Source organism: Chaetura pelagica, unplaced genomic scaffold, assembly GCF_000747805.2.
Source record: "Chaetura pelagica isolate M959 unplaced genomic scaffold, ChaPel_1.0 scaffold1037, whole genome shotgun sequence".
NCBI lineage: Eukaryota > Metazoa > Chordata > Aves > Apodiformes > Apodidae > Chaetura > Chaetura pelagica.
Window position 1 is genome coordinate 18542 of NW_009953928.1, and position 10538 is coordinate 29079.

The following is a 10538-nucleotide window of genomic DNA, read 5'->3' on the forward strand; positions in this document are numbered from 1 at the left end:
CTGAACACTGAAGGGCTGCTTTGAACATTCAAGAATGAGTGCTTCTCAAAAAAAAAAAAAGCCAAAAGCACTGCTGCAATGGAAATTCTTAGCCAATGTATATAAGGGGCTACACCTAACACTCTATATACTACAGATCTGTCTCAACTCTGCAGCATCAACTTGCCTTGTATTTGCTTAAACCCACTCTTAATCCAGTACTGTGAAAACTCATCTACTGAGGACGTTGTTGCATCTAAATTTTACTCATACGTGCCATGCTCTGTATGCCTTCCTGCACGAGTGTTGACCTAAATGCATAATTAGAGACCAGAGATACTGTACACAAACAAAGCTGAAAAGCATCTGTCAAATGCTCAAAGGGCCTGAAATTTGCATGAAAAGATGAGTGCTGCTCAGCTACTACTGCTTCTGATGGTAGTTTTGTGATGGCAGGGTTCCTATCCCACAGATATTGCCTCTCACAAATCTTTGCTTGAAGGCGGACAGGTTGAGCAGCTCTAATAGCATCCCCAGGAGCAGAGGAAGAGAAATTGCAGCTTCTTAGTCTCCAGAGGGAATTCAGCTTGGCCAGCTGCAGGCAGCATTTGCACAACTCAGGCTGCAGTCTCTCTAAAGGATGAGTGGATTCCAAAATGTGTCCAAGGTTCATCAAGAGAAAGCTTCCTCTGAACTGCAAGGAATGCTGTTTGATGTTGAGCTCTGTTGGTAAACACAGTTTGTAAGACCTCCCCTGCTGAGGCTTCAATTTAGAAGTTTGCTCAAGGCCTGGCTGTTAAAGGGGAAAGGAAATTAATTTATCTGAAGTTCAGACACTTCTCTGGAGTGACTACACCAAGACCTGAGTGACCCAGTCTCCCTGCAGCACATGGAGAAGCAGACACTTCCAGAGGGCACTTCAGGTCCTTGGTGATTTAAAGCTGTGTTGAAAGACTAGAAGGCAGTTTAGAAACCCCAACCTCTCAATGGTCTGTGCTTTGGTCAGGATATGAGGGGTTCTAACTTGGCTTACCTAAGGCAAACACATCAGCAGCTTGGTGTGTATGGTTAGATGGTACAAACCCCTGAGGCTTCTGCCTTGTAACACTAGCTGATAAATGTATCTTCTTACTGTTGTGGTAAGTACCTAAAAAACCCATTTCTGCTTGCTTTGAACAACACAACCTGGAGTATGGATGCTCAGGAGGACTCAAAGTGCAGCAGCCAGCCAGTTTTCTACTCCCTGTTAGAATACATTGCCACATTTACTGCTATAACTATGGATTTTAAACCAGCCTTTGCAGCCTGAGTGTACAATATTCTTGTTGATGTTTTCTTTCCTTTGCCTTTACACAGAACTAAAACCTGCCACCTGTGTGGGCTGCAGCTATTAACACTAACCTGTGCATGGCAGATGCAGCCTCATTAGTGAGCCTCACCAAGGGAGGTGGGAAACAGTTCTTCAGGTATGCAGCACTACACACTTCTAAAGTGCCTGCCAGGCTGGGTTCTCACTCTTTTTGACTGTTTCTGCATATTATAAATACTGGTGAAAATAATGAGGGCAAGGGTGTGTGCCTGTTTGCTGGGACTGTCATCTGCTGTCACTGTTGGCTTGTGGAGGCATGTGTTTGTTGACTTTGCATTGTTCCTGCACAAATGCAGAGCTCATAGGATGTTTCTGGGGGCTGTAGCTTTACTTTCAGGTGGTAGGTGTTGGTCCAACTGCCTGTCACACAGATTTGAATTAATAAATTCACATCCAGAGCTGATTTTTTTAACTTAGCCATCTTCATTGTACACCCATGTGGCATCAGCTGATGTGCAAAGTAAAAGGACAACCAGCTCAATGCAAATAATAATGTTTAATAGGCCAGCTATTAGCAGGACTAATCACTTAAAAGGGCTAATGATTTCATCAACTCTTGATGTGGAGTTGTCTTTCTCTGAACTGGCAGTTTTGCCATCTCTCTCCAATGCAATTTATAGCAGAGATGATAAATTAACTGCTTCCCTATTACAGATGTTGGAAAATTCTGTACTGTGTGTGAGACCAGAGCTGCTCAATCCAGTTCTGTTAGTTACTTACTGATATCAAGTAGAAATTAATTTTTCACTTACATGGTATTGCAGTCAGTGGAACGGGAAGGTAAGAAACATTAGAGAAGACAGTGATAGGACAAGGGGTAATGGTTTTAAACTGAGAGAGGGGAGATTTAGGTTCGATATTAGGATGAAATTCTTCCCTATGAGGGTGGTGAGGAACTGGAATGGGTTGCCCAGGGAGGGTGTTGATGCCCCCTCCCTGGTGGTTTTTAAGTCCAGGTTGGACAAGGTTTTGTGCAACCTGATCTAGTGGTAGGTGTCCCTGCTCATGGCAGTGGCGTTGGAACTTGATGATATTTAAGGTTCCTTCCAACCTTAATGATTCTATGATCTATGAACTTGGAATGCCAGAATCTCAATTTTGTGTTTGCAACAGTTAGCTAAGACAGGTGGTAGTGGCACTGAGTCCTACTAGATGGGTAATTTTTATTCTTAAAAAAAAATAAATATCTCGGATTAATTTTCTGAGCTCTTATTCCTTGCTTACATAAATTGTAATCCTTCTGTTGGAATAGAAGTGGCACTGGTTGTGGCAGTGCAGAACCATGCAGTAATGACTGTATTCCAGCTGAGCTAATGAGTTTGAATCTCCAAACAATCCTCTCCTAAGCTTAGTGGACTAGCTTAACAGTTTTTTATTTTGACTATTCTTCCATAAAGGCTGTTCCTGCTAGTCTCTTCCATTATGTTATTTGTATGGAGAATCATTCTAGTACTTGTTTTTTATTCTAGTGGTTATGGAACATCACTGGAATCAAATTAAATTTAGACATATTAAGCAGTCTGGCACAGTAAGTTTGGGGGTTGCACTTGTGAAATTTGGGGATTGAGGGATTGGAATAAAACCTGTTTCTCCAGCACCTTCCCATGTTCCCAGCTAAATAAAGCAGGGGACAAGCCCTGGGCTGCCGATCTTCAGCACTGTTTGTTTCGGTTAGAATTTACTGGGCAGCCATGAATAATTAAAGTTCTCCTGCCCACAGTTGTTACCATTTGAATAAATATTCCCCTCAGTGAGATGGATTCAGGGTCCCTGTGCTTTGCTCAGCATAGAAATGTACTCACGGTCACAGGCACCACCCCGAAAAATGCTGCTTGACCTTTTCCCTAATTCTCCCCCAGCTGCTGGGCTGCTGCTGGGAACCAGAGTGCAGGACAGACCTCCTCAGCCTTCCCAGGAGTAGCTGCCCACTGACCCTGCTCATTAGCCAGGAACTCACTGTCGCAAACAAGGCCAAGGCCGGTCAGGGGAATTGCTGGGGAGCAGCACCTGCTCAGCTCAGATCCACATTTGACAGCACAGTATCAGTAATTCAGTCATGTTTCTTACTAAGGCTCATCTGTAGTTTATAAAGGGTTAATAAATGCTTAATAGATATTTTAATGCATTTTAATTAATTGCAGAAGAGGTCAATAGGTTGTTTAGAAACATGGCTTGTAGCCATGTATGACATCTTCTATTGTGCTCATAACTGCCTGTCATGCACAGTCTAAACATGCTCTATATCCTCTATTAATAATGTATTAACCCATTGTAAAGCATTTAGACACAGTACCTCAGGATGGGCTGAGACCAGTCGTTTTTATTCTGATCTTGCAGCTTTTACTCATATGAATGGTGCATTGACCTCAAGAGCACTGATCCTGGTGCTACTGTGATCTGTGATCCTGTAGCACAAGCAGGACCAGCACTTGTAAGGCTATGTCTGAAAGAGGCCTTGCCTCTGAACAGCAGGCAAAATCTGGAAAGATTTTAAAGTTGAAATAGCTGGATCAATCCCAAGAAAAATAGTTGAGGTAAATTAATTAAAGTTTCTTCTTGTAGCTCATCCAATCCTTATATATATATATATATAAATTTTAAAATATATCAAGTTGTGAGTGAATGGACCATGAAACTATGGTTCTGAAGAATTATAGAGCAGAGCAAGAGGATAGAGGTCCTGTCTAGGAGAGTGAATATCTTACCTTACTCCACGCAGGTGCTCTGAAAACAATAAGCTGCCACAGTTGTAAATTCAAGCCCCAACCTGCCTCCCAGCTTTTGCTGTGCCTGGTGGGATACACTGCCTGGACACTTACCATCAAGAAGGCTGGTCAGCATGTTAAACAGCCAAGCCAAGTTCCCTCTCCTGTGTATTCTCTGCCTGCTTCTGCCCACAGGCACAGATGATGGATGTACTTGACCCCACCAGGGGTGTTGGCTGTGATGAGCTAGCAAGGCTGGCAGAGTGAGGGGGCAGCTCACATACACAAATGGGATTGAAGGCCACAGACTTGATGAACTTACTCTTTTTCCTACTGCAAATAAGGAACCAGGACATCTGGTGGTAATGATCTAAATGCAGTTTTATCCCATTGTAACACAAAATATGAATTCCCAAGTCACCTAAATCCACATCGTGTAATTATGAAAGAAGCCATTAGTGGCAGGGAAGATAAGTAGCAGGGGTTAATCCCATACATCAAAAATCATTGGCTAGTTTCTGGTACAGGTAATGGCATGCAAAACCAGGTACAAACCAGAAATGGAGGCTGAACTGCTTCAAAGCAGCTTTGAGGGGGCTGGCAGGTGACAAGAACTGGAAAGCCAGTGAAAGAAACACCTGAGTAAACATTCTGGGGACTGTTGGGGAACTGGCAAATACCTTGTGGTGTTCAAGTGCTTTTTTCCATTGAAAGAGCAGAGCAGACAGACAACAGTTTAACCACTGCAGGTTTGGTGTCCTTTTTTAAATAAACTGATAGAGCACATTAGGAAACTGGAAAGGAAAAGGTGCTTTGACAACCTAGAACTGACACCAGCAGCAGCTCAGACAAGTAGTCTATGTGATGATGTCCCAGGGCACAGAGCTCATGGGCAGGGACAGATGTGACACTGAAACTACCCCCTGTAACACATGGTGGTTCTGTGCTGGGGTACCTGGCCCTGCTCTGGATAAACTCACACAGGTGTTGCTGGCCGTGTTCCAGCATGTCAGTGTAGCTGCACTGCAGCTGACAGGCAGGTGAGCTCCACCAAAACTCCTTGGGGTATCTCTGCCCTGATGCAGAGGCATCGTGACTCATGATTTGGCCCCTGCTCTTGCTATCTCCATAACTCTATTTCCTCATTCATAAGATGGATATAGCAGCTGATGTCAACAGGCTTTAATAACAAAGAAATATTGACCACATTTCAGAGAACTTGCCATAGATTTAATTCCAGTGAACAGAAATTCAGCATGATTTTTTTTTTAGCTCAGTGCTCTGGACACCAAAGAGGCTATAGTAGAGTTAGTTTGTATTGGCTTGCAAACATAATAGTTGCATGGTTAAATAGTTCTTGATGACCTATAGATTTTCTACCTGTTAAACATGTTGCTTAATTCTTCTACATCTGCCTCCCTTCAACTATCCCAACCCAAAGCTTAATAATTGTATCTTAATGTTCTTTTTCAGATAGGAAAGAGAAAGCAGGGTCAAAAAAAAAGACCAGAAGTGGTAGTAAATACTATATTCACATGGAAATTTTTTCCTCCTCCCAGTCTCCAAACTACAAATGGAATGCAGTTTAAAAAAAAAAAAAAAAAAAAAAAGGCAAATCAAATATTTATGTTGCCTGCAGTCATACTGGGGGTCTTTCCAAGAATGATTCATCCTGATTTATGGTCAATCCTGATTCAAATGACAGGAGAAAACTTGCAGCACAAAATGAAGTCTGGCCATATTTGGGAAGTGAATCATATTTGAAAACAAACCTCTTAAAGAGAATATATTGTGTTATGGAGTGCAGGGAGTCACTTCCTGCTAATTAATATTTTTGTTGTTTTTCTGAACATTCAAAGAAAAAAATGTGTTTGAAAAATTATGAGAAAGACTTTTGTTTACAGACCAGGATTATAAAAGAGAGCTTAAAGATTAGACTGATTTTGCTTTCAGACTACTATATTTGCATATATGGAATATTATTTTAGCATTTATAAATTAAACATTTTCAAGTATAACTCCAGTTCTTTCACTGGTATGAAATGGGTTGGAAGGCTCAGTGTCAGCCTTCAGTCTGCACTTGTACATCAAAAAGGCATATCTATACCAAAAGTGCTCTGACTTCCTTTTAACATACCACAGTTCCTCATGGGGATAAATTTATGCTGGAATTAATGTTCCTGGTGCTGGCTTAGCCTTTTCCTTTCCTGAATAAGTATAAACCCTGTTGCTATAAACACTTTTACTGCTTGAAAGGGATCTGCATTAGGGTTAGGTTTGAACTTCCTTGAATAATTCTAATATAAAGTGGTTTAACTCCTGTGCAGAAAAACTCAGTGTAAAGAAAGTTTCTTAAAAATTCTGACAGTTAAACAAGATTGTGCAGAAAAACATTGTCTCACTTTGTTGAAAAAATGAAAGCATTTGGGAAGGAGTGAAGTCCTTTTATTAGGCAAGGTGGTTGTCTGGTAAGTGGTACAGAATAATGCAGTGTATGGCAGGGAGTTCTGTGGGGTGGCTTTTTAAGTCAATTGATGTGTAATACAGCCATTTTTTTTTGTAGTTGTCACGTTATTCTCCTGTAAGAAAAAACAAAAACAGAAAAAAGCAAAACCCCAAAAAAATCCAAACCAAAGCACAAAAACTAAATAAATAAGGAGGTGAACCAATGAGGCAGTATCTAGAATTATTTGCACTTTCAGGCTTAAAACTGTTTTTAAAAAAATCCAGCATTACAGCCTGGAATCATAGGTGCTATTCTCTGTGAAAAACATTGCCTTTTTAATTGTCCTAACCAAGAAAAAAAAAGTCTCCGGAATTTAGATGTTTTAACTCATTTTTCTTTAAAAAAGTAAGGGGGGGAATGTTATGTATTTCTGAATTATGACTGTATTTTGAGCAGTGCTTTTCCTCACATGAACTTTCTCATCCAAAGGGTGCTGTTTCCTTTCCTGTGAAACAAGATAAGGTAGATAAATGATTGCTTCCTTTATTCTAAGAACATTCCCTTTTTATCTCCCAAGGGTTAAGAGTTAACTACCACTCCATGTGCTGGAAAGTAGAATTTGTAGAGTGGAACAAAACCAGTGAAAACACCCCACAGAAAAGGGAAACAAGGGACACGAAAGGTTGTGAGTCACCAGGGTCAGGAAAAAACAGCAAGGTCTGGAAAGAAGAGTTGCTGAATCTGCCTTTGATGTTTTAATGATGATAATTTTTTTCTGAAGTGTTGCAATCACCCACAGAAGGTCTCAGTTCCAGTGTTTGATTTTTTTTTTTTTCCTCTGTCTCATCATCCATGCCAAAGAAAATCCAGGCTTAAAAATTTATTCCATAAAGGAGATGATCTAATAATAAATACAGGGACTGGAGCCACCCATGTCACAGCTTAGGTCTGTTTGTCTCTCCATATTTGCCTCTTAAGAAAAAACTGTTCAGTCTTGCAGGGTCATACAGAAATGAGCTCTTTGCTGGTACTGGCACATGTTATTTGTTTGCAGCTTGTCAGTCATGTCTCCCCTCTTCACATGTAACTGTTTTTTTTAGCAGTTTGCTGTCTTCTCTCTTGGATGGGTGCAGCTTTCCTGTGTATTATTATTATTACTATTATTATTATCCTTTAAGATCCAGGTTCAATAAGCAAACCACCGTAGCTATTGTTCCACTTTCTGTGAACAGCAGAAAGTAATGGAACAAGGAGTATTCAGATGAAGCTTAATCCTGAAATGTTACCCAAATTTTATTCAAGCAAGTTTCTAGAGGTCTATGAAAGAGCTAGAGGTCTGGATTTGGACAAAAAAAATGTGGCACAATTAATTGTGACAGAACTGAGGGGAAAATGGGTGGACTGTGGGGTTGAAACACTGTGCTGCATTCCTTTATCAGGTGAGAGGGGAGCACAGATGGTTGGTGAGTGGTTTCCTTAGATAAATGTGACAAAGATGTGCAGAAATTTCTATAAAGCTGAGACATCCACAATTCCTGTGCATGTGCAGGATCTGCAGTGAGCAGAACTGTCCCAGACCAGCTCAGCAAGGAAACCAGTTCTGAAAGGAGAACTGTTTCCATCTGATCTCTGCACATCCTGAAGGTACTTGCAGAGGAGCTCTAGGGGTATTTTAAATCCTGTGACACTACATCATAACTTCAACACCAATTTTGCATGGAACCTAAAGCACAACAGCACTATCTTGGAGGTGTTAACCCCCCAGGGTTGCAGTCCACTGGAGGAATCTGAGGTCTGTGTTTCCAACATGAGAAACCATGTATTTGTCTGGGTGCTCTTCTGTTTTCTGCTCTTTTCCCATTCTCCAGTCCATGACAGTGGATTCCATAGAAGGGCAGAGTCCAAAGAATGAGATGCAGAAAACAAATGTGAAGGACAGAGTTGTTTGATGTTGTTTTGTTTGGTTGGTGTTGGGGTTTTTTGTTTATTTTTTTTGTTGCTGTTGTTTGGTTTTGGTGGGTTTTGTTGGTTGGTTGGGTTTGGGGTGGGGTTTTGTTTGTTTGTTTGTTTTTTAACTTCCTAGGAAGGATAGCTGAATGGAATCCTCAGTCTGCACCCTGGAAAGTTTAGCCAGTCACCAGTCTTTTAAGGCTCAGTAAATGTTGAGCATTCAATGTTGCTTGCTATGATGGCTCTTATCCTAGTACCTGTGAAGCGTCTGTGCTTGGCAATCTCCAAAGACTTGGCTTCTGATACATTTATCCAGAAATTCACCAGAATGAAGCTGAAGCAAAGCATGTGCATCCTCAGCTCAAAGCAAGAAAAGTGTAGATGAAGGTTACGAGCTGTGAGAAATCAGCTTTACAATGAAAAGAAAGAGTGAGCAGAAATAAAAGATACTTTATTTAAAAAAAAAACAACACTTGGCTTTGAGTAACAATTGCTGGAGATTTCAGGACTTTTGTTAGCAAAGAAATGTTTTGTGTTCATGTAAGAAGTTTAGCACTGCTGGTTGACAACTATGGTTCTCAGCTGCAGATGAAGCCCATTCTTTCCTTGGGGTTTTTTTTGTCTCAGTAGAAAGCTTCTTGTCTTGAGATTGGATTTAATGACATTCTTCTAACCTGACTGTTCATGACAAATTCCTCAACGCTTCAGAACAGCTGAAGCACTTTTTAAGCCTCGGAGGTTTCTTCCTGTCTTTATTTCTCCCCAAATCCCAGGATGTTCATACTTCCCACCCAAGAAAAGCCATAGGATTGGGGTGCCTTCAGGAGCCTGTGAGCTGTGTTTTAGCTGGGGAAAAGAAAAGACAACCTACTGCATGTAGGCATACACATTAACAATGGGTGATCCCCCCTCTCTCTAAAAGATGAGCATCTGACAACTGATTGCACCATGAAATGCCACCTGCACACTTGTGCCAAGATGGAACACTTCATGCTTTTGTCCCTGAGGCTGCACCTGGAGCCCAGAGTGTGAGATCTGAATACACTGTGCAGATGTCCATCTGCACTATTTTGTTTGCTATCTGTTGACAACTCACATCCTCTTCAAACAGTGAAGCTGTTTGTACCATAAAAATAATCTTTTCATTGCCACCTTACAGGGGGGTCATAATAATAACTGCACAAACCTCTCTGATCCTGTTTGAATTGACTCCTGATGCCTGCTGTTGTTGCTTCTCATTACAGCTCGTCATGAAGTTATCACCAAAGAGATCCTCGAGCTGGATACGTGGGAGAACCAGTGGAATGTGGTGGCCATCAATGTTCTCATGCATGACAGCTACGACGTCTGCCTCGTTGCTCGGCTGAACCCGCGGGATCTTATCCCTCCTCCCCCCGATTTAGTGGACCAATAGACGTTCAGTGACTCTCAGTACTTCCAGAATCTGCAGAAACTGAAGAATTTGGAGAGACAAAAGCTGCATTGGCTCTGGATGACAGCTGAGTCCCACAGAGAGGAGCTGGCCACACATATTTGAGGACAGAAATGCCTTTGAGCTGTGCTTCTCAGACAATGCTTAATTTGCTAGCACTGGTACTCCAGACTTCTGTAATTGAAAGTCAAGGTTGCCCAGCATTTGTGTGAGACTCTTCATCTTCCATCTGGCTGTGCAAGCTCCAGTGTTGGGCACAACCTGAGCTTCTGGGGCCTTTTGTCTCACAGGCACAGTGGCAGCCCAGGGCTCACTTGGCAGCAGAGCCTGACATAGGAAGGAAAGCTCTAGCCAGGGAAATCACCTGGTTCTATGAAGCTACCAAGGAGGTTAAGAAAATCTCTTAAGTCAGCTGATGAAAACTAGTTGAGCTGAACCAAAGGGCTTGACTGATACAGGACCAGAGGGAAAACAGAGAAGAGCCTTTGTTTTAAACAGAAAAGCATTAGCTAGAATTCATTAGCCACGTACACCAGCTTCTGCAAACAGTATCTAGCCCACAGATAGGACAGTCAAGAGATCCTGTCTGTGCCAAAAGAGCTGAGCCTGTGCTAGCAGAAAACTAGTATTTTGGCAATCAGTTACAAAAAAAATATA

At 41.6% G+C, this 10538-nt stretch overlaps 1 protein-coding gene across 1 annotated transcript in view; it reads left to right on the forward strand.

Moving 5' to 3' along the window:
• The window catches only part of KBTBD12 (kelch repeat and BTB (POZ) domain containing 12), a 27114-nt gene extending 17251 nt beyond the window's left edge, over positions 1–9863 (forward strand). Inside the window, exon 5 of the mRNA XM_010001598.1 lies at positions 9694–9863. Coding sequence (XP_009999900.1) covers positions 9694–9863 — 170 coding nt within the window. The remainder of the gene's footprint in view (positions 1–9693) is intronic.
• The last annotated feature ends 675 nt before the right edge of the window (positions 9864–10538 follow it).